Source organism: Aulonocara sp. 'chitande type north' Nkhata Bay, linkage group LG5 (assembly GCF_057382095.1).
Source record: "Aulonocara sp. 'chitande type north' Nkhata Bay isolate Kocher_YH1m ecotype deep benthic linkage group LG5, A_spYH_male_GT1.1, whole genome shotgun sequence".
Classification (NCBI taxonomy): Eukaryota; Metazoa; Chordata; class Actinopteri; order Cichliformes; family Cichlidae; genus Aulonocara; species Aulonocara sp. 'chitande type north' Nkhata Bay.
In genome coordinates, this window is record NC_141348.1 from 3,315,265 (window position 1) to 3,340,205 (window position 24,941).

Sequence of the window (24,941 nt, forward strand, 5' to 3'; positions counted from 1 at the left end):
ACTGTGCAGGGGCGGATCTAGCAAAGTTTAGCCAGGGGGGCCGATAGGGCATTAACAGGGAAAAGGGGCACAAAGACATACTTTTCTTTCTTATTCTCATTTAAAATGTCTAGCTTTTAATAAATAATTATCTGACACCCAAAGTTTTAATTTGATGTAAAAGGAATAGAAGTCAATTACTGTATATAGTGACTATTAAGTCTAATATATATACCCTAGTAAGCTATAGTACTTTTTCCTTTGGGAAGGTACCATCTGTGCAGTCTGCAATTTTGTTGAAGAAAGATGTTGAATCTATTTAATATTTCTTGAAAAATAATTGATTTCTGTGCATTTTATTTCACACTGCATCAAAGTAAGGTTGATTACGTCGATTAAGCATCATGAGGTGGAGCATGAGGGGTGGTTCCCTATTTTTTATTTATTTATTTTTGTTGTTGCTGGGAGTTGGAACCCTATTAGTTAGGTTGCTTAATATTTCTGCTAAGTACTCTTTAAAATACCAGAATAGGGAGGATGGTGTAGGTTTAAGTTTATTAGATTGATCAGTATTGCTGAACTATGAAATATTTTTTTTTGCATACAGGTATAACAGAATAGCTTTAGTGTAGTTGTTGTTTTAAACTTGAGTATGAACTTATACAAAATGCAGCAAGATATTTAAAAAAAACAGTTTTGTTGATTAAAAAACACTATATCGGATTCATATCGGTATCGGCAGATATCCAAATTTATGATATCGGTATCGGACATAAAAAAGTGGTATCGTGCCATCTCTAGTTGAGACCCTCCGCAAGGTTCTCCAGGCACTCCAAGAACATGGAGTAAAATTGAGGCCGGAGAAATGTGACCTCTTCAAACAAGAAGTCCGATATGTGGGTCGGCTTGTGTCCGCTGAAGGAGTCAAAATAGACCCGGCAGACCTGGAGGCTGTCAAAACCCTGACATCTAAGACACCTCAAACAGTTGGTGATGTGAGGAAGCTGGCAGGCTTTCTAAGCTACTACCGCTCGTATATCCAGGATTTTTCCCGAATAGCTAAACCAATCTATGAACTCCTTCAGACCAAGCCAGGCAAAACTCAGTGTCCGAAATCTGTGAGAAACAGCAAACACCCACAGCTGTCCTCTCGAGAGCACGTTGAGTGGACCCTGAAACACCAGAGAGCGTTAGAACAGTTGGCGACCCTCCTCACCAACCCCCCTGTTCTGACATATCCCGATTTTAGCCTGCCTTTCACATTGCATACAGATGCATCTGACCAGGGCTTAGGAGCTGTCCTGTATCAGCGTCAACATGGGAAATTGAGAGTAATTGGCTATGGATCTAGGACTCTGACACAAGCAGAACGCAACTACCACCTGCATAGTGGAAAATTAGAGTTCCTTGCGTTGAAATGGGCTGTATGTGAAAAATTCCATGACTACCTGTACTATGCCCCACACTTCACAGTTTATACAGATAACAACCCCCTAACCTATGTAATGAGTACCGCAAAGTTAAACGCAGTGGGACATAGGTGGGTTGGAGAGCTCTCGGATTTCCGGTTCGACATCAGATACAGGCCAGGAAAGTCAAATGTAGACGCAGACACTCTTTCGCGTCTCCCCTTGGATATAGAGAAATATGAAACTGCTTGCACAGAGGGATTTCCAGATGAGGCAGTGCAGGCAGTCTGGGATGGAAGCCAGGTGGCCAGACAGAAAGATGTTGCTTGGGTAGCTGTTACAGGAAAAATGATTATGTTTCTTTACCTTCTTTTAAATGTACAAAGCATTGTTTGGATGCCCTTCGTCTATGGTTAGATTAGTTTAGAATTATCCTTTTAGACTTTCTCAGCAAAGACATACTGTTTTGGGACATATTGTTTTAGATTGTTTTATCTCTCACAGCTTTCTCCCAGCTCTCTGCTGACGAGACTAGCGCCACATATGGAGTTGTTTATTTTATCTGTTTTGTATTTTCTTATCCTGTTCTCACTGTCTTTCCTATAAAAAGTGCCAAGCCTCTGTACACGGTGTGAGTTGTTCTGAACAGCTTACCCGTGTGCACGTTAAAGCATAAAAAGTGATCTTGTCTCATTGTGTCTTTATTTCTCCTGGGTCTTTTACAGAGTTTTCCCCCAACATTTCTTGGTCCTTCGACAGCCGGGGCGCCTGCATCGTGTCCCATCTCCGTGACCAGTCCACGTTGTTCGTCTGTCGACAGCCCACACACTAGGTGTGTGGTCAAAAACCAATGGCGTTAAATTCGAGTCTTGGCCAACGTTCTAGAAAGCGACCCACGGTGGTGGGGCCCGATCGAGGTGGACCAGACCCGGCGACACTGACCAGGTAGATACAGACACACTGACACAATTTTGCGTAAAAGCGTATTTTAAATTCAGGGAATTTTAAATTCAGGGAATTTAAAATAGCGAAAGTAGCTCGTCGACTGGCAGCTCCCCACCTCTGTGGGTTTTAAAGTAGCTCGTCGACTGGAAGCTCCCCACCTCTGTGGGTTAGGTTTAAAGTAGCTCGTCGGCTGGTAGCTTGGAGCTCGTCGACTGGAAGCTCCCCACCTTTGTGGGTTAGGTTTGGAGCTCTGGGTAGCTCCCCCAGCTGGGTCAAGGGAATAAGTAGCTCGTCTACAGAAAGACTGGCAGCTCCCCTTATATGATAAGGGTTCCGATCGCGCAAATAGGTGTGAATGTGAATGTGTGTGTGTGTGTATTGTTTTAATTAACGGAGCAAGCTGACTTTTCACGGTCCAATAAGAGACTGAGCTGCTCCTACTGTGTTTTTCTTTTACTGCTGTTCACTGACGTGCTGGTGAGTTGAGAGAACGGTCGAGTTCCGTCTCGTAAAGTTCACACCGCTTTTGGAAATAGTCCGAAAGTAGAAGGGCGTGTGAGCAACCACTCTCGTCTCTAATACCAGCGAAGGTGATAGCAGCTGTATTGTGTATTACTTAAACAAAAAATAAGTAAATACATAAATAAGATGGGTAATCAAGCAAGTGAAATTAAAACTCACTCCTGCTGACGAGCAGTGGTGAGAAAAGAAAAGTCCAGACGCCGGACAAAAACAGTGTCTGTAAACTGAGAGATTTAAGAAAACAAAATATAAACAGTCAGAAGAACAGAATCCAACTGCCAGTTTAGTAAAACCAGAAGACGAGACACTGCAGTTCCCACAATCCTTTTAATAAACCATCACTCATTCCTGCAGCCGCATCTGCAGCAACACCCATATCAGGAAGAACATAATAATCCCTTATTAAGTGAAAACTAGAGATCAAAGTAGTTTGAAGTAGTTTAAAAGGGTTGAAAACAGACCCCACTGAGTAGATATAAATATAAAAAGTACAAAATAAAGATGAACAAAGGGAAAATTACAGTAGAAATGATCTTTAGAGTATTTGAAATTAATAATAGCAAGGATAGCAACCTGTAAAGTGATATTAAAAATGAAACACAGTTGGCATGATGACCATGCCCAGCATGTATAAAATGAATATAAAGCAAATAATTCACACAAAAATATTTTAATAATATAAATAAAGTATATTAAGACTGTGTCACTGTTCAGCCAAGGACAGTGTGCGAAAAAGTAACTGTCTCCACCTTGGGAAAATGGTGATAACTGCAGATCACCTGAAGCCCTTGATGGATACAAAATAAAATATAAATAATATATTATAATAGAACTACCTGGTCCGCCATGCAACAGAGAGAACAAATGTGACCGCAGATTGGATGAATTCTAAATTATCTGTTTGCTGAATCCTAACTATCAAATTGGCTCAGTAGTAGTATAATGGTACACACTGATAAAATATTATAATATGCTATTGCTGTTATATAAGACAAAGAGGATAATATTAACAATGACATAATATTAATATGAAGAGGCACCTTAATCGGTTATGATGTGAGGTGGATAATTGTTAAGCAGTAGTCTGCATCAAGCTTACGGTTTGCTGAAACTCAGTGTAATGACATGTGAGATGAAGACAATACAGAGAATAACTAAACTAATGAAGTGCATAGAGGCACTTGACCAGCTTGAAACCTATCATCCTAGAATGACACATTGCTGAGATATAGAGCACACCTATAATAACAACCAATAAGCAAAACCCTGTAGACAACAGCTAAAACTACAGGATTGAGAAGCTGAATTAAATATGTAGACACTGCTAAGCTGATAAGCATGTTCCACATTTTCTTTTCTTTTTATTTATTTGTTTCTTTTAGAGCAGAAGCTGCTGTAACACACCCAAAGAAAGACTCTAGGTCTGACCAACCGTCTCAGTCATGGGCAAAAAGATGACAGTCAATAAAATTCTAAAAGATAATTTATTGACGAAAAATATATCAAGAGATAAAAGATAAAACAGTCCAGTGTCCCACTTAAGAATTGTACAAAAACACACAGTCCCAAGGCCAGAGCCAGCTATGCCACACAGCCAAGTTGCACTCCACATGTTGCCTTTAACAGGGTTAGAAGTTGTCCTTGGAGACCCACCACCCTGCAAGCATGTAGTCAGTGGTCACTCAAGCCTCTGGAACCCAGCTGCCTTTAGGCTGTGGCATATAATAGGCCCTGGACTGCACAGAGAGACAAAACGACACACTTAATATAAAATTCATAGCGCAAAACCAATCCATCCCATATCTGATTTCATCACATTACATACCTGCACAGAGAGACAAAACGACACAGCAGTGTTTGTAGTGTGGGCTATAAGTAGACCAGTGTATCAGTGCAATCAAGCACACCTGCCTCTAATTAGTCCAACCTCATTCCAGCCATTGGCTCACCAAAAATGTGACACACACAAAACCAGTCCCAACCCAGTGCAACTTCACACAATAATATGGAGCTGAATTAACACAGGCACATTAGTCTATGTTACAAGCTGCATGCTATTAAAAGCCAACATATGCAGACTTCTGCTTTGTTCGGATGGCAGCATTTTTTCTTTTTCTTTTGTGTCCTGACACGTTTATGTTTTTTGTTTTTTTTTGTTTTTTGTTTTTTTGATTATTTTGTTGGTTTTGGAAACGAATTTAAACGAACTTGTGACAATACTTGAGAGTCACAGTGACACATAGTGATTAGGCATATGATTGAAAAATGCCTAGGTTTAGAGCTGTGAGCTATGAGCTGTGAGCAATGCAGAGTACATATATATATTTGTATAAATGGGAAACAACCCTAACTTGAAAGTTTGAAATGTGTGAGATCCATGAATTGTTTGAAAAACTAGAAATTATCTAAAAATGCCTTAAGTGAAAATGTAGAGTTGCATCTATTCTCCCAAACCAAGAAAAAAAAAAAAAAAAGGAGAAGAAGCTTTCTGTAACTTAAAAATAAGGCTGACTGTTGACAACAGACTAAAACACTAATTCGCAGGTGGCTATCAGGAACAGAGAGGAGAGCAAAGTCACAAACACCAAGGCCGCAGACAGCCACGCAGAAACAGCAGATAACATAGAGACAACGCCTGCTAGAACCGTGGAGAGGAAGGTCACTTCCCACGAGATTGTAGGAGTAGAGGACAAATTAGTTGTAAAGTCAGCCTCAGGCCACACAACTGTACAACAATTAACTGCCCCTTTAGAACTAGTACATACAGCAAGTGGCCGCAGGTGCTTTATTAAATGCATATATGACCCGTTGTGTCCAGTAAATTTGCTAGGTAGAGACGCTCTGACAAAACTTAAGATAGCAGTCATGCCATTCTTTTCTGGTATTACACCTGAGTGCATACTAAATGACACCCGCCACATCCACTTTCCAGAAACCGACCGAGTATCACAACATTCTGAGATTTAAACAATTTTCATGTTCTGCACAGAGCGCTGAGCTGATAGCTGTGATACGCGAAAGCTAAATACAAAAAGACAAACTAATAAACATACATACAGACAGCCAGTATGTTTTCTCTGCTGTGCATCATTTTGCAAAAAATTTGGCATAAACTGACTCTTTCATTACTACAGGCAACAATTTTGCAGACAGAGCAGCAAAACAGGCGGCACAAAAGACAAACATCACATTGATGGCAGTAAACACACATCAGATTCAACTGGATGTGTTACAAAATGAACAAAAAGCAGCAAGCACAGCAGAGCAGGCAAAATGGCTACAACACGGTGCAGTTCTGACAAACGACTTAATGATGTGTTATGGCAAGCCAGTGTTGCCAAAAATTCCTCCACAAAATGGCGGCATTAGTGACTCATGGCTGTACGCATTTGTCAACGGGGGGGACTGACCAGTATTGTCAACTCTCATTTCTACACTATAAATTTTGAAACCTCAGCAAAACAATTTGTCAGAACGTGCATGACGTGTCGAAAATATAATGCTCAGGGAAACCTGAGACCACACAATCCATATGGACTTTATTGAGCTAAAGGAATGCCAAGGGTAAAAATACGCCCTAGTGGTTATAGATGTATTCTCAAAGTGGCCAGAAATCTACCCAGTGAAAAAGGCAGATACAATTTCAGTAGCAAAATGTATGTCTAAGTTGTAGGAAAATAAAGAGATGATTGTAAATGACGAAGAATGTAATGATGTCTATCAAGTGTCTTGCAGATCACAGCCCGGTGACTGGGTTCTGATCAAAGTGCTCCAAAGAAAAAACTGGAGCTTGCAAAATAGCGGAACGACCATCTTGCATCCATCAGAGTCACTGCAGGCGAGTAAGTGAAGCCATCTAAACACAGCTGACAGCAGGCGTGCCCACTTGTTGTGATCTCGCCCGGTGGAGGGGTCAGCTTTCCTGGCCGGGGGGAACTATTCGCGACAGGAGGGTGTGTCCCGTCGTCATGCGGTGGTGGCTTTTGATAACTGCAGCGGCCCTGACCGTGGCCGGGCTCCTCATCTTTGCTTCCGTGAGGGACAATAAGTCACGCTATATGAAGAAAAGGCAGACACTGTATGACAAAGGAAAGTACACCAAGTTTCCCCATGGCTATGCCACTAATTTCTGGTGGCAGTTTATGAACACTACAGCTTACTGGAATAATAAAACTGACTGCTATGGAAATACATATACACTTTCTGCCCACCGAGGAACGAGAGGAAGTGTATGGACTGTTCACTCAACGAAACCTGTGCCAGTAACGAGACACTGATGAGCCTCAACTGTCGCTCCAACTACAGCTACCGAATGATACTACAAACAAAGACTCAGTACCAGACAGGATGTGCACGGACGGCACCAAGCAGTAAAGGAACAAGAGTTTCGCATCTGAGGAGGAGTGAAATTCTTACAGAGCTTGGAGTTGCCGAGGTGCGGGATCATGTGGAGATCAACCGATATGCTCTGCTACGACACATCAACTTAACTAAGGCCCTGGGAACGGCCTTAGCAGGAGAACAAAAGGCCATCAGAACGATGGTACTGCAGAACAGACTGACACTGGACCTGCTGACAGCATCACAAGGAGGAGTTTGCAAGCTCATAGGAGAGACATATTGCACTTTTATCCCTGATGGATACAAAGCTGGAGGAGACACTTATGAAGCTTTGCAGAATTTGACCATTCTGCAGAAATATGTCACTGACCACACATCTGGAGCAGCTACACCGCCATGTCTAAGACTAATTATTTCAAAGATGATAACAACTACAATGACTGCTTATGTTGCCCTGCCTCAAGAAGACCAGCATCCCGTTGCAATTCTGTTAGAGGAGAACTTGTAATAACTGCTAATGACTGACGTGGTGATTAAATATGACTTGTCAAGGGATCACGCACTGATTAACACATTAGTAGTTTATGCAGGTTTTCATCTTTTTACATAAAGTTTTTTATTTTACATATAAGGTTTTCATTCTTTTATTTGTTGAAGTTTTTCATTTAAAACATAAAGTTTTTATTTTACATATAAGGTTTTCATTCTTTTATTTGTTGAAGTTTTTCATTTAAAACATAAAGTTTTCATTTTACATATAAGGTTTTCATTCTTTTATTTGTTGAAGTTTTTCATTTAAAACATAAAGTTTTTATTTTTCATATAAGGTTTTCATTCTTTTATTTGTTGAAGTTTTTCATTTAAAACATAAAGTTTTTATTTTACATATAAGGTTTTCATTCTTTTATTTGTTGAAGTTTTTCATTTAAAATATAAAGTTTTCATTTTACATATACGGTTTTCATCCTTGTATTTTTTGAAGTTTTCATTTTAAATATTAGGTTTTCATCATTTTTAAATACCAAGTTTTCATTTTAGTTTTCATCCTTTTATTTTTTTGTAGTTTAGTTTTATTATTTTTTCTTGTTTATTCCACTTGTTATGATTCTCATTTGCTATGATTTTCTTTGTTCTTTTTATTATTTTATTTTGTTTTATTCTTTAGACCAAATGATTTCCATATCTGCTTTGCTGACATTTTGAAAATTAAAAAAAATGGCTTAATATACTTAATAAATAACCTTCACAGACAATTGTTGTATACATTTAAAATAAGTTAAAACAGGAGGGAATGTTACAGGAAAAATGATTATGTTTCTTTACCTTCTTTTAAATGTACAAAGCATTGTTTGGATGCCCTTCGTCTATGGTTAGATTAGTTTAGAATTATCCTTTTAGACTTTCTCAGCAAAGACATACTGTTTTGGGACATATTATTTTAGATTGTTTTATCTCTCACAGCTTTCTCCCAGCTCTCTGCTGACGAGACTATCGCCACATATGGAGTTGTTTATTTTATCTGTTTTGTATTTTCTTATCCCGTTCTCACTGTCTTTCCTATAAAAAGTGCCAAGCCTCTGTACACGGTGTGAGTTGTTCTGAACAGATTACCCGTGTGCACGTTAAAGCATAAAAAGTGATCTTGTCTCATTGTGTCTTTATTTCTCCTGGGTCTTTTACAGAGTTTTCCCCCAACAGTAGCCATGCTCAATATCTCTTCTCTGGACCCCCATCAGCAGCCTCATATCAACTCGCTGAGCATCAGCCATGATGATCTGGTTAAAGCTCAAAGAGAGGATCCAGCCATTGGCCAAATCCTCAAGCTGAAACTAGATGGAGCAAAACTGACAGATGAAATACGCAAGATGGTAAGAGGAACTGCCCATAAACTCCTCCATGAGTGGGGTAAGTTACATCTTGAAAATGACCTCTTGTATAGATGTACCAGTGACAGAAGACAATTAGTGCTTCCTGCCAAGTACAGGACTTTAGCATTAAGACATTTACATGACACGATGGGTCATGTTGGGACAGACCGAGTGCTACATCTCGCAAGGGACAGATTCTATTGGCCCTTTATGGCTAAGGACATTGAAGCCTATGTGACCCAGAAGTGTCCCTGTATCATGTCCAAGAAACCAGTAACACACGTCAGGGCTCCCATGGGTAGTATAAGATCGGACTACCCTTTAGAACTGGTGTGTATTGACTTTTTGCATTTGGAAGCCAGCCGTGGAGGGTATGAGTATATTCTCGTGGTAATTGACCATTTCACTAGATTTGCTCAAGCATACCCCACAAGGAACAAGAGTGGGAAAACAGCTGCTGAACGGATTTTCCAGGATTTCATACCCAGATTTGGATACCCATCCAAACTACATCACGACCAGGGTCGTGAATTTGAGAATGAACTGTTCAGGACACTACAGAAATTATCTGGTGTCGGACATTCCAGAACATCACCTTACCATCCTCAAAGTAACCCTTCAGAACGTCTCAACAGGACAATACTCCAAATGTTGAGAACATTAACAGAAAAGGAAAAAGTACAGTGGAAAGACCACCTCCCACATCTTGTACATGCGTACAACTGTACTCGACATGAGTCCACCGGCTACTCACCATTCTATCTCCTCTATGGACGACACCCGCATCTACCAGTCGATCTGCTGTTTGGATTGAAGGGGGAAAATGAAACATACTCACCTACAGGATATGCCAAGAAATGGGCCGAACGAATGTCGGAAGCTTATCGGATTGCTAGTGAAAATAGCAAGAAGTCTAGTGCAAGAGGCAAAATAACATATGATAAAAAGGCAAAAGGAGTCATGCTTCAGCCAGGAGACAGAGTTCTGGTCAGAAACCTCAGTGAGCAGGGAGGACCTGGCAAGTTGAGATCATATTGGGAGAGGACTATTTATATAGTAAAAGAGCAGCTAGCAGATAGCCCAGTTTACGTAGTCCATCCTGAAGCTGGAGACCCAAAAAGAACCCGAACATTGCATCGCAATCTACTGTTACTTGTAAATGACTTACCTGTTCAAGTCACTCCCCCCCTGGCAAAGCCTGCAATTGGAAAGACAACACGCAACAGACGAAGGATGGAAAGATCGGCAGATGCACAAAGACAAACAGACATGTGGGATATCTCTGACAGCGGTTCTGAGAGTGATTGCTCGGGGTACTGGCTAAGAGCACCTGTTGAAAGGACTGTGAGAAAGAACCTGGACCATGAGCAACACCCTGCATCTCAGTCATACCAGACCAAAGAACCTATTAGAGTGACAACAAACACAAAAAATGGACATTCACCTGTGCAGACGATGGAAGACATACTGACTATGCCTGAGCATTCACCATCCGTCAGCATTGAACAATTCGAAGAGGAAACTGGGAGAGAATGCTCACACCTGCCATGTTCTCTGAGAGAGGAGATGGAAGAAATGGAAGTGGGTAGTGACAACCTATCTGAATCCAGAGGGTCTGGTGAGGAGTGTGAAACTCATTTGCAGTCTAACGTACAGGTTCAACCACCGGGACATACTTGTACGGACATTAGAAGAGCTACCCGTCACAGGAAGCCACGACAGTTTCTGACTTATGAATCACTGGGTAAACCCTCAGTGCAGTCACATGCGGCAGTTAATCTAGTTGGGGAACGCACAGCACCACAGTTACCTGCCACAACCATACCATCATACACTGTATTTCCATACCCACCATTGGCAATTGTGCCGCCCGTGTGTATGTCACAGTCACCAATGTACTGCACCCCAATACCATACTCACCATACCAGTATCACGCATCACTGAACCCATCTGCATACACACCACCCCCACTGCTTGTTTCATAACTAGTTCTTGGACTGATTAGAGTTAATAAGAATTTGAGAAGCAAAAGTTAAAAATGTCATGATTTTGTGAATGTTGGGAGCCATTTTGTTTTTGTCAGGGAGTGTGTGATACCCACTAATGTGTGATCACATTTATGTGAATTAATTTAAGTAATTTCACTTTCAATGTAAGTGATATTTCCATTTGGAAATGCCCTAAATAACTACAGTAATTGTAACAGGAAACTTGGTAACTACCCTGGGATGTTTGTAGCGGACACTTCATTTTTATACCAATAGGTGGCAGTGTGAGACCATGGTTTGGCCTGTTGTTAGCAGCCTGAAGCGCATGTTCCGCGCTGTTTTCTCATAATGGCGGAGTATTCAGGAAACGGCAAGCCACGTCTCTCTGTCTGATCATTTCTTTCCTGTTTACAGGACACATATATAGCTGTCTACAGGTGCTGCCACCCGGTACCTGTAACACTGGCGTCTGAGTCGGACTGGAGCTCTCTGCCCTTTACCAATCCAGCCACGGGCCCATCCATCTGGCCCATCAAGACTCACTCTCATTTCATCAGTCCATAAAACCTTAGAAAAATCAGTCTTGAGATATTTCTTGGCCCAGTCTTGACGTTTCAGCTTGTGTGTCTTGTTCAGTGGTGGTCGTCTTTCAGCCTTTCTTACCTTGGCCATGTCTCTGAGTACTGCACACCTTGCGCTTTTGGGCACTCCAGTGATGTTGCAGCTCTGAAATATGGCCAAACTGGTGGCAAGTGGCATCTTGGCAGCTGCACGCTTGACTTTTCTCAGTTCATGGGCAGTTATGTTGCGCCTTGGTTTTTCCACACGCTTCTTGCGACCCTGTTGACTATTTTGAATGAAACGCTTGATTGTTCGATGATCACGCTTCAGAAGCTTTGCAATTTTGAGACTGCTGCATCCCTCTGCAAGATATCTCACTATTTTTGACTTTTCTGAGCCTGTCAAGTCCTTCTTTTGACCCATTTTGCCAAAGGAAAGGACGTTGCCTAATAATTATGCACACCTGATATAGGGTGTTGATGTCATTAGACCACACCCCTTCTCATTACAGAGATGCACATCACCTAATATGCTTAATTGGTAGTAGGCTTTCGAGCCTATACAGCTTGGAGTAAGACAACATGCATGAAGAGGATGATGTGGACAAAATACTCATTTGCCTAATAATTCTGCACTCCCTGTATTGGCTTTCTTGTTGTCAACTCTTTCCTGAGGTTCTATAGGGATTTTAACAGGTTTCAGACAAAACACTACATAGAATGCATATTAAATGCATACAAATGCAAGAAAAATGAGCACTATTTATAGAAGGAAATTCATTTGAAACAGCATGTAACAAATTCGTTTATGAGCCCTCAACTACAACAAGATAATGAATGCAAGATTATTATTTCACCTATATATGAGAATCACTATTCAAAATAAGAAATTTTACCAGTGTCACCAGACATTGAAGGTGCTGGGTTCAACACTGTTTCTGTGGTTTCTCTGGGTTTATTGCACACCTTTGGGGCTAGGTACACAAAGAAAAGAATATACACACACAGATAGGAACAAATCTATGGGCTCAAAATGTGGTCATAAATATTTTGTACTTGTAAATCAGTTTTGTATGTGTAAAAAGAATTTGTGTGTGTGTAAAAAAGATTTGTATTTGTGTGGTAGCGTTCTGGTCATAAGACAATGCATATACTTACCTACAACAGCTTGACCCAGTGCTGACAATGAGATATTGATCTTTCCAAGTCGACCATGTCGTAGCTGCCTCTCCAGAAGTTTCTTGTTGGTGACAGTGTTATAATGATGAGTTATATTTCTCATCAAAAACACATGTGTGGATGGACTCATATTACTTAAAAAGTAATTGCTTTTCCTCATGTTTGCAAAGAACTGTTCAACAACTTGACTGTTCAGCCAGCCTTTCAGCTCTGGGACAAGTTGAATTCTGCGGCATTGTCCTCAAAGGAAGAACTCTCCTGAGTCATCTGTGATGGGGTGCCTGATGATAGTGGTACAGTTGATTTGAAGATGTCTCTCTGTGTCTGGAAGAGATGCCATTTAGCTATGTTTTTATGAGGACATGATATTCGAGGCTTTGCACAAGCACAATGCCAGGTGTTCCTCAGAGCATTATAAGTCACAAATATTCTGCCAAGACGGCAGAAACTGTGTATTTCCTGCTCAAATACAGACAAACAGATCTGTGTTGAGGATCCACCAAAATCCACCCTCACACAAAGTGGAGCATATGCCATCTGGGCAGCTTTCTGTCTCTTTATGCATGTAGCAGCTTTGGCCTCTCCAAAAAATTTAAGGTCCACCATTTCCATCACGATGTGCTCTTGAAGAAAAACCTCCTTTACAGTTTCTCGGCAGTAATCTAGTGAGCGAAGGTGCTCACATAAACTGAAGCCTAGTCCGCTCCGCTGGGCCAGCAACTGGTATTGCTGACATTCCTCCAGCTCACATCTGATATTGTGAGACATCCCCCATGTTTTCCTCTGAACGTGAACTGGCACAGAGAACCCATGGCCAGTTCTCTGCACAGCAAATAACCCTGTAGTTTCATCTACACAAACACACTGCTCCGGCTCACTGAGCTGCAGCGGCGCTGGCTCCTCAGCTGGTGGCTCGCTGAGCTGCTCCGGCTCGCTGAGCTGCGCAGCTGGCGGCGCGGGCTTCTCCCGCTCTCCGAGCTCCTGCCCACTGAGCTCCAGCTCCGGCTCCTGCTCGCTGAGGTGCTCCTGCTCCTCTTGCTGCCTCGCGGGCTCCTCCGGCTCGCCGAGCTCCTGCTCACGCAGGGCAGGTCCAGGTGGCGACATAGCAGCCGGTGAAGAAGATGGCAGAAGGGTGACTGCAGGCGGATGAGGTGACAGTGGCGCTACAGCTACAGATGGTGAAGCAGCAAGTGATGTGGAGAAAAACCCAAGTGAAATAAATAAATAATTAATTAAATGTGTCAATAATTAATTAATTACATGTGTCGTAAATATTTATGTAATTAATTATTTCTGATTTTAATTAATTATTGCCACATTTAATTAATTATTTAATGGTGTATTTAATTAATTCATTATGGCAGTCCTGGCGTTCCATAGGATCTTTGTTCCCTACAAGTGAGGAAACACTACACAATGTGTTACTCTTCTATCACTCCCAGTTTCAACATTTTGCCCATTTTCTTCTGAACAATTTGCCTGTTGTGCTCGAGTCAGGCTATGAGTGCATTATCACCCCAGGCTGTGTTTCAAAATAGCGCTCTTTGAGCAAAGTAAGTTTCTGGGGTGGCTGTAGCTCAGGTGGCAGAGCAGGTCAGCCACTAATCAGAAGGTCGGTGGTTCGATCCCAGGCTGCCTCCTGGCTGCATGCCAAATATACTTGGGCAAGATACTAACCCCATGTTTGCCTACTGGTGGTGGTCAGAGGGCCCGGTGGCGCCTGTGGCCGGCAGCCTCGCCTCTGTCAGTGCCCCCCAGGGCAGCTGTGGCTGCAATGTAGCTTGCCATTGCCAGTGTGTGAATGACTGAATGTAGTGTAAAGTACTTTGGGGTCCTTAAGGACTAGAAAAGCGCTATACAAATGCAGGCCATTTACCATTTAAAGTCGGGCAGGGGGGAGAACAAATCTGCAAACCGCTGCAAAATTGAGGTCACTTTTTCTTTTGTTAGATTAACAAGTTCAATGCGGCTCCCTATGTGGATGAGAGCAAGTGGTTCAGAAAATGTGGTAGATTGTGGTGCTTGGTCTTTCCCCCAGTGGTAGGACATCTATGTACATTCTGATTAAGTTATGAAGTTTATGTGAACTTATTAGCCTTGTGATTTTACAACTGAAATTTGTGTAGATATAGGACCAAATGGCATCAAATGGTTTGACTGTATAGTACAACATACCCCAAAACTTCAACATTTACATACTGAAAATATGTCTTAAGCTTGGACTTTTACTTCTTCAAGAAGCATGTCTCCTTTCTTAATTTGACTGATCTCACATATGGTGGAAATATATAATGTCAAGTCTGAGAGCACTTGTGATTCCAGAAAATAAACGTGACAGTAACTCATTGGACACAGTATTAGATGATCACTTTTTATTAACAACTCTTTTATGTAATAAAAAAGTGGGATCTTCAAAAACAAATACAATGCAAAAGCCCTCAAATAAGGCATTTCTTGGGCTTACTGGGAGCAATGGAATAAATTGCACCTTATTTTCAGAGTCCTTTTTCCCCCTTCACTCTTCATCATCTCCAGAGGCTCCTGCTGTACTTTTTCTTTTCTCTCTCTTACTTTGGCTTCACTCTTCATCTTCTCCAGAGGCTCCTGCTGTACTTTTTCTTTTCTCTCTCTTACTTTGGCTTCACTCTTCATCTTCTCCAGAGGTTCCTGCTGCACTTTTTCTTTTCTCTTTCCTACTTTGGCTTCACTCTTCATCTTCTCCAGAGGCTCTGCCTGTATCTTTTCTTCCTTCCTTTGCCTTTTGCCGCTCATCTTCTCCAGAGGCTCTGCCTGTATCTTTTCTTCCTTCCTTTTCCTTTTGCCGCTCATCTTCTCCAGAGGCTCCTGCTGCACTTTTTCTTTTCTCTTTCCTACTTTGGCTTCACTCTTCATCTTCTCCAGAGGCTCTGCCTGTATCTTTTCTTCCTTCCTTTTCCTTTTGCCGCTCATCTTCTCCAGAGGCTCCTGCTGTACTTTTTCTTTTCTCTTTTCTACTTTGGCTTCACTCTTCATCTTCTCCAGAGGCTCTGCCTGTATCTTTTCTTCCTTCCTTTTCTTTTTGCCGCTCATCTTCTCCAGAGGCTCCTGCTGTACTTTTTCTTTTCTCTCTCTTACTTTGGCTTCACTCTTCATCTTCTCCAGAGGCTCTGCCTGTATCTTTTCTTCCTTCCTTTGCCTTTTGCCGCTCATCTTCTCCAGAGGCTCCTGCTGCACTTTTTCTTTTCTCTTTCCTACTTTGGCTTCACTCTTCATCTTCTCCAGAGGCTCTGCCTGTATCTTTTCTTCCTTCCTTTTCCTTTTGCCGCTCATCTTCTCCAGAGGCTCCTGCTGCACTTTTTCTTTTCTCTTTCCTACTTTGGCTTCACTCCTCATCTTCTCCAGAGGCTCCTGCTGCACTTTTTCTTTTCTCTCTCTTACTTTGGCTTCACTCTTCATCTTCTCCAGAGGTTCCTGCTGCACTTTTTCTTTTCTCTCTCTTACTTTGGCTTCACTCTTCATCTTCTTCAGAGGCTCCTGCTGTACTTTTTCTTTTCTCTCTCCTACTTTGTCTTCACTCTTCATCTTCTCCAGAGACTCTTCTTGTATCTCTTTCTCCTCCAGTTGTTCTTTATTTTAAGAAAATAATCATTTACTTACTCATTAACTTAACATTGTTCATATTGTGCAATATAATGTTAATATTTACCTGAGGTTATTATTGCTGCAGATGACATTCCACTTTGGTCTTTCTTGTTGTTATCTAAGACCAAATGAGAAATAAATAAATACCACTTCACCTTAAAGTTCTTTGAACTTGTGTATTTTTACTACAGCTGCTGGTTTCCAGTTACCAGATCTGGGTATGGTGTCTTCAAAGAGAGTTGATTGATGAAAAGTGAGCCTCTTCAAGCATCTGGTTTGGTGAATCACCCTTTTTTCTGAACTCTTATTCACAGTCATTGCTTTGTCTTGGCTTACATAGGCCTGCTGCATCTGAAAAATGATGATTGACAAAGAAAAACAAGGTTACTTTAGCTCATCTAGATGTAATGTTCAGATTTGTTATGTAACAACTGGAATTTGGTGCTGTAATCGTAATGAGCTCATCGCCGTTTCTCTGTCCTGTACATATAACACACAGAAATGCAAGAAGACTATGGTGTGAAGACGTGTCTCCCGGGGCTCCGCAAAGCAATGACAAAAATATTGGTTTAAGACGCATCCGCATTTACTATATCAGCCCTGTAGGCTCTAAATAACCGTTCTTGCCGCCGAGCATCCGCTCGTTTATTTATTTTTTTATTTTTTCACTCTCTGAGGTCGGGAAACCTACTTTTGACAACTTCTGGGAAAGGCCGTAGGAGCTTCTTTCCTGGTTGGCTGTGGTGACCGTAGCAGTTGCGTCCGGGCAATCAAGTTCTCCCACTAAAAGCCTCACCATTTGCTCTTCATTTTTCTTTTTGTACAATGGCAGATAAGAGGGAGCACCGTCGAAAACGGGGTCAAGCCGGCGCGGGTGGTTCTCAGAGCCCGGAGCTGGGCCGCGAATCCCAACGTGACGCGGCTATCACAGAGAGCAGCTACGAGCAGGGTGCGGGCGCACCGCTCGGTGAAGCCACATTTACCAGAGCATTGGAGGCTCTGAAACGGGACATCTGCGACAAGCTTGAATGCAAGATTGACACGGTTACCCATACACTGCGGTCAGAAATATCATCTGTGAAGGCTGAGTTTAAAGCTGCTATAACCACCCTACAGGCCACCGTTAATGCTCAAGGGACTACCATTAAAGATTTGGAGCTTTCAGCTACAACCTGCAGTGACGACCTGACTTCTCTTCAATCTGCTGTAAAGGTCCTAACGGAGGAGGTCAGACAACTCCAAGCTAAATGTGAGGATCTAGAAGGAAGATCAAGGCGTAACAATATTCGCCTTGTTGGCATCCCCGAGGGTTTGGAGTCTTCCAACCCTAGGGAGTTTATTTCCCATTTCCTGCAAGATCTTCTGAAACTGAATGAAGCACCCTTGTTAGATCGGGTTCACAGGTCCCTTGGGTCAAAGCCCAGAGAGGGAACGCCTCCTCGCCCACTTCTCATTAGAGTCCATTACTTCCATGTCAAGGAACAGCTGCTACGTCTTGCAGGGGCAAATTCTCCTCTACTTTACCAGGGCAGAAGGATTTCCATTTTTCCAGACTTTACACCTGCAGTGGCTAAAAAGCGTTCACAGTTTACTGGTGTCAAGCGCCTTCTGCATTCCTGTCCTGGGATCAAGTTCGGCCTGTTCTACCCTGCGGAACTGAGGGTGACACTTCCAGATGGAGTTATACGTAAGTTTACTGATCCTGCGTCTGCCACGGACTTTGCCAATAAGATCCTGGGGGGCCCAGCCTCTCAGGGTACATAAGTGTCTTAGTCCATGGGCTGATATGTCCATCTTGCTTAATTTCTTTGAAATAATTTTTTTTTTTTTTTTTTTTTTTTTAGGATGTGTCTCGTTCTAATATACTCTCATATAATCCTTGATTTGTCTTTGCCTTGTAATGCACGGAGCTTAAACTCAACTGGGACTTCGAATGGTTGGGAGGAAGTGCTCAGGGGTGTGTTTAGCGAGGGGTGCGCGCATCTTGTTAGGGAAGATGCTTCAGCATTTAGGGGGAAGTTTGGGTGTTTTTTGTTTTTATGTTGTACTGTTCTGTACACTGATTTTGTTTTTTGTGTGTTTTTCATTGGTCAGCTGTGGCTTTTCTCAACCTATGTTTTAATATGGCACCGCAATTAAATATTAATAATCAACAAGCAGGTTACTCATTTAAGTTCTGTAGCTGGAATTGTAAAGGCCTGAACCAACCTATTAAAAGGAGCAAGGTCCTTCATCATTTGCAATTTTTGGGCGCCCAGGTTGTGTTCTTACAAGAAACACACCTAAAAATTTCAGATCATTTTAGACTTCGCAAGGGGTGGGTGGGTCAACTCTATCACTCTACATTTAATTCCAAAGTTCGTGGTGCTGCTATTTTAATACACAAATCAGTGCCATTTGTTTCTTCTAAGGTTATAGCGGACCAGAATGGTAGATTCATTATTGTGAGTGGTAGTATTTGGAACACTAAATTTATTTTTGCCAATGTTTATGCTCCCAATTGGGACGATCCAAATTTTCTTAGTATTCTTTTCACTAAAATTTCTGATTTCTCTTCCCACTATTTGGTTCTTGGTGGCGATTTTAATTGCTGGCTCGGGCCGCTGGATCGATCCTCAAATAAGCCTGGTAGGCAATCCAACTCTTCCAAAATTATTAATACGTTCCTTAAAGAATTCTCTGTTATTGATGCCTGGCGTTTCCTCAACCCTACACGTAGAGAATACACCTTTTTCTCCCCTGTTCATCATACATACACTCGTATCGATTACTTCCTACTGGACAGTCGACTTACTTCACAGATTCGCTCTTGCTCTCATAGTGCTATTGTCATTTCAGATCATGCTCCGTTGACTCTAGATTTGGCAGTGGGCCAATGTTCTCCGCCAGCTCCATGGCGTTTGAATACACGCTCGCTGTCAGACGATAAGTTCACCACATTTCTGAATTCCAAGATAGACTTATTTATAGAGACAAATACTACACCCGGAATATCACCCTCTATTTTGTGGGAAACGTTTAAGGCTTTTATCAGGGGACATATTATATCTTATGCTGGTTTTGAGGCAAACCAAAGGAAAGCAAAATTGTCCGAGCTCATAATACGCATATCGCAATTAGACGAGTTGTATGCCGTTTGCCCGGCACCAGAGGTCTATAATGATAGGCTGTCTTTGCAGACTGAGTTTGATCACCTGTCCTCTGCTCGGGCTGAAGAGATGTTGCTGAAATGTCAGTACTCCCAGTATGAATATGGGGATAAGGCCAGTAAACTGCTCTCTCATCAGCTCCGTAGTGCAGCAGCTGCACACTCCATTCCTCGGATTCAGACATTAAGTGGTGTCTCTATGGATCCTAGAATAATTAATGACCAATTTCGAGACTTTTATTCATCTCTCTATGCGTCTGAGTGTGCATTTAGTACGGAGGCTTTGGACTCATTTTTCAATCATCTTAAGCTCCCATCAATCGATCAGACACACAGCCTCCAGCTGGAGGGACCAGTAACTGTAGAAGAGATCATGCAAGCTATCAGCAAACTGCAGTGTTCTAAGTGTCCCGGACAGGACGGGTTTCCGGTTGAGTTCTATCGTAAATTCATGCCTAAACTGGCTCCGCTCATGATAAATATGTATAAGCACTCACTGGAAGTTGGATCCCTCCCACCCTCTCTACTGCAGGCATCTATATCCCTGATCCTAAAAAAGGATAAGGATCCACTACAATGTGGCTCATACCGTCCCATTTCTTTGTTAAATGTGGATTATAAAATCCTTGCTAAACTTCTAGCGAGGCGTGTAGAAGCAGTCTTACCATCTCTAATCAATCTGGACCAAACAGGCTTTATTAAAGGGAGATACGCCTTCTCTAACCTTAGACGTTTGTTTAATGTCCTTTACAATCCCTCAGACTCCAACAGCCCTGAGTTTGGGATCAGTTTAGATGCTGAGAAGGCTTTTGACAGGGTAGAGTGGGGATACCTCTTTTATGTTTTAGATAAATTCGGCTTTGGTAAAATATTCATCTCCTGGTTGAAACTTCTTTATACTTCCCCGCTTGCCGCTGTCAAAACAAATGGCACATGCTCTGACTTCTTTCCCCTGTTTAGGGGGACTAGGCAGGGCTGTCCTATGTCGCCATTGCTATTTGCAATCGTAATTGAGCCCCTAGCCATATCGCTAAGATCAAACCCAGGTATCACCGGGGTTTTTAGAAATGGTATAGAACAAAGAGTCTCCTTATATGCAGATGACTTGCTTCTTTATATCTCAGAGCCAGCATCCTCATTCCCTTTGGTACTTTCAATACTTGAACAGTTTAGCCTTATTTCTGGCTATAAACTGAATCTTGCTAATAGCGAACTGTTTCCCCTGAATGCTGCTGCACAGAAATATCAGTGCACAGCACTGCCTTTTCGAGTTGTATCAGACAACTTCACATATTTAGGGGTTAAAATTACAAGTCATTTTCATGCTCTTTTCAAGCTTAATTTCGACCCACTTGTGGAGAAAGTTAGGCAGGATTTGGACAGATGGTCTCTACTCCATCTGTCTGTAGCAGGGCGCATAAATACAATTAAAATGAATATCCTCCCCAGATTTTCTTTTCTTTTTCAGTGTGTCCCTGTATTTATTCCAATTTCCTTTTTTGTTAAATTAGACAAGATTCTATCTGGGTTCATCTGGAACAAAAAAAAACCCAGAATACGCAAGACATATCTTCAAAGACCGAAAAAGATGGGGGGGATGGCTTTACCAAACTTTATGTTCTATTATTGGGCATGTAATATTCGTATTCTCAGGTATTGGCTACAGGGGGAGGACACGAATAATGCCCCGGCCTGGCTCAGTTTGGAGACTTCTTCCTGTGTCTCAGCCTCTTTACCAGCCCTGATTTATGCCCAAAAGCAGCCTCCGAGTGCAGGTTCTTATAATAACTCTATTGTCAAAGTTACCTTGAAAATATGGTATCAATTTCGTCGTTACTTTAAGTTGACCTTTTTTCCCCTTCAATCACCCATTGTGAAAAATCCCTCTTTTCAGCCTTCGTTAGCTGATGGTGCTTTTTATTTGTGGGCCTCTTTGGGTATTAGGTCTTTTTCTGATCTGTACATTCAGAATACATTTGCCTCCTTTGAACAGCTCTCATTGAAATTTGGCCTTCCAAAAAGTCACTTTTTTCGCTATTTACAAATCCGGAGTTTTGTTAAGGAGAAATCCTCTCAGTTTCCATCTAGACCTTCTTATCATGACTTTGATAACCTTCTATCGCCTCCCCCTTCATTACAGGGCCTGATCTCCTGTTTGTATGGGAGAATATGCTCCTTTGGCAATTCTTCAATCTTGGCTATTAAATTGGCATGGGAGCAGGATCTGGGGTGTGTGATTCAGGATGACTCTTGGGATAAAATTCTTTACCGGGTCCATGGCTCCTCATTCTGTGCCAAACACGGGCTGATTCAATGTAAGATTCTGCACCGTATACATTGGACTAAGGCCAGACTAGCTCAAATATACCCCAATCTTAGCCCTGATTGCGACCGTTGTCATCAAACACCTGCCTCTTTAATGCATATGTTTTGGTCATGTTCATCCCTCAAACAATACTGGATTAATATTTTCTTGATTTTATCTAAGATCACCCAGCTAACCCTCCAACCTGTGCCCTTAACTGCTTTGTTTGGGGTTCTTCCTGATTCAGTTGCCTTGCCGACGCCTCAAGCGGATCTGGTAGCATTTTTCACCTTATTGGCAAGACGCAGAATATTGTTATGTTGGAAGTCCCCTTCCGTCCCATCCTGGGAAATCTGGATCAGAGACGTTTTGCACTTTAGCAAACTCGAAAAGATTAAATTCACCCTACGCGGGTCTACGGCCAAATTTTTTAAGACCTGGCAACCCTTTTTTGACCATGTTCAGACTTTGCGGTCTCGCAATGCTCCCAATTAGCCAGCTCAGACTCTATCATATTTTATTTTTTTCTTATCTTATGTTTAAGTAAGAGGCCTAAGTTTAAGTATATGGATTCTATTGTGCCTGCGCCCTAGTATTTATTTAACTACTTTATACATATTTTGTTTTCTCTAACAGAATTGACTTATCCCTATCACTAAGCTGACCACTTATCATCTGTGTTTTTTTTTTTGTTTTTTTTTTTTTTTTTTTGTGTGTTTTGGTTTTTATGTGTCTGTGTGGGAGTGTGGGTTCTGGATACTCTCCACATCTCCTTTGTACACTCAGGAACTGTTGTCTTGTACCCTTGGGTTTGTTACTAGTATTATTAGATTGGACTTTTTCCTTTTTCTGTTTGTACACCCACTGGTACTGCTATAATCATGAGGTGGGAATGTATGTTTTATATTGCTTTATGTTCTTTAAAAAGAAAACGGCATATTGTTCAATTTATCTTTTGTAAAAGTCGATGCAAAAACTTTAATAAAAAATTTAAAAAAAAGAAATGCAAGAACAAGAAAAAAATTATAAACCAGTTTCATGTTGGTATTGATTGTTTTAGAAACAAATCAAACTGCAAGGAATGAACTTTAGCCCACTATTTGTGAGTAAAAGCATTTTGTAATAGTGCACCACTATAAGTGCCTGTGCTGATTTGTTAGCAAATAGTTTTTGGACCGTCCAAGTCCTCAGAACTCACTGCTGGTATTATACATACACGAGCACGATCATTAGATTTACTGCAGCTTTCTACTCCTCCTCATGACCTCACTAAAATGGACTGCAGCTAACTCACCTCTTCCTCAAACACATCTTTTCTGAATTGTCTTTGAATTTATCTGGTGGAGGTTTCCCATCATGTTCCATCCTCTTCGAATAAGCTGAGTTCTTCTTCTTCTTCTGGCTCCTCCCTTTAGGGGTCACTACAGTGGATCATCTGCCTCCATCTTATTCTATCCATAGCCGCCTCCTCGTTCATACCAACCCTATCTATATCCTCCATCACTATATCCTTGAACTCCCTCTAAGGGCTTGCTCTTTCCCTCCTGCCTGGCAACTCCATATGGAACAATATATTCACTATGCCTCTTCTACATATGTCCAAATCATGTCAGCTTTGCCTCTCTAACTTTGTCTCCAAACCGCTCAACATGAGCTGTCTCTCTGATGCACTCATTTCTAATCTTCTCCATTCTGGTCACTCCCAAACAAAATCTTAGCATCTTGAGCCCTGCCATCCCCTGCCTGGCCTTTTGCACTGCTTGTTGCTTTGGATGCTTGACTCCAGGTATTTAAACTCATGTACCTTCAATACCTTTACTCCTTGCATATTTCATATGAGCTGACCATCTGACGCAGAAGAATACAAAGACATATTTTGTTGAATGCACTGAAACAGAGGACAAATTTTACCTTTTCCATGGCCACTTTGTGAATCATTTGTCCCAAATGTTCTGCTTCATCCTTTGAATCATCTTTAGATTCATCTTGTGTGGGTCTGCTATCATGTGTCCCATCCTCTTCAGATGCTGCCACCATCTGTTTTCAGAGAAGACAACAATATGTTTGGTCATTTTTGATGGATTGATTGTGGAAGCACTGAAACTGAGGATGAATTTCACATCTCTTTGTGGCACAGGACACCCAGTTTTGTTTTTCATGGCTACCTTAGGAATCCTTTTACGTTCTTGTTCTTCCTCCTCTTCTGAATAGCCTTCAGATTCATCCTGTGTGGGTTTCCAGTCATCTGTCCCATCATCTTCAGATGAGCTCACAGACTGTTATTAGAACAGAAAAATATATATTTTACTCATTTTTCATGGATGTGTGGAAACAAAACACTTACATCTTTAACTGCAGGAGAAGAAACTCTGCTGGATTTTTCCTGCCCACCTTAGGAACCCATTCCCTCGCTTCATCCTCCTCCTCCTCTTCTGGATTGTCTTCTTGTGTGAGTTTCCCCACATCTGTCCTATCATTTTTGTAAAAGACCACCATCTGATTTTAGAAAAGTAAAAGTAAAAAGGTAAAAGATTAGTAATCAGTGAAAACACTAAAAACAAGCACAAGAACATACATTACATACTTTTCTCTTGCGCAACTGGTATGTCACTTTTTGTAGATGCTCCACCCCCTTTTTCAAATCCTGTTTAGTTTCTCTTATTGTGGCTCCGGCACTACAGGCAACCTCACCCTGACCTGGGCTCACCATCTGTTCAAATTCAAATTCAAATTCAAATTTTATTTGTCACGTACACAGTCATACACAGTACGATATGTAGTGAAATGCTTGGACAACTGCTCGTGACCTAAAGAAAACAAAAAAGGAAAAGGCTATGAATAAGATAGGAAATAAATATGAAAAATTAAAAAGGGTAAATTTAACTAGGAAGGAATAGAATATAAATTAAGGTTAAAAATGAAATAACTGTACAACACAAATTAGAATGAAGGGTAAATTTAACTGGGAAGAATAAGATAAAGATAAATATATAAATTAAAGTTGAAAATAAAATAACTGTACAACAAAATACACAATACACAATATAGAACTATATAAGAATGTATGAAGAAATC

General features: G+C 41.4%; 1 protein-coding gene across 1 annotated transcript; it reads right to left on the reverse strand.

Annotated features, from left to right (window-relative positions):
- Positions 1-16,450: 16,450 nt before the first annotated feature.
- On the reverse strand, positions 16,451-24,576 carry LOC147329705 (uncharacterized). The gene is made up of 6 exons (XM_086294133.1): positions 24,451-24,576; positions 24,258-24,362; positions 24,032-24,142; positions 23,778-23,903; positions 16,623-16,764; positions 16,451-16,531 (listed from the first exon to the last, which is right to left on the reverse strand). Exons 1-6 carry the CDS (start codon positions 24,574-24,576, stop codon positions 16,467-16,469), a joined length of 675 nt encoding a protein of 224 aa, XP_086150259.1. The 3' UTR covers positions 16,451-16,466.
- Positions 24,577-24,941: the final 365 nt, after the last annotated feature.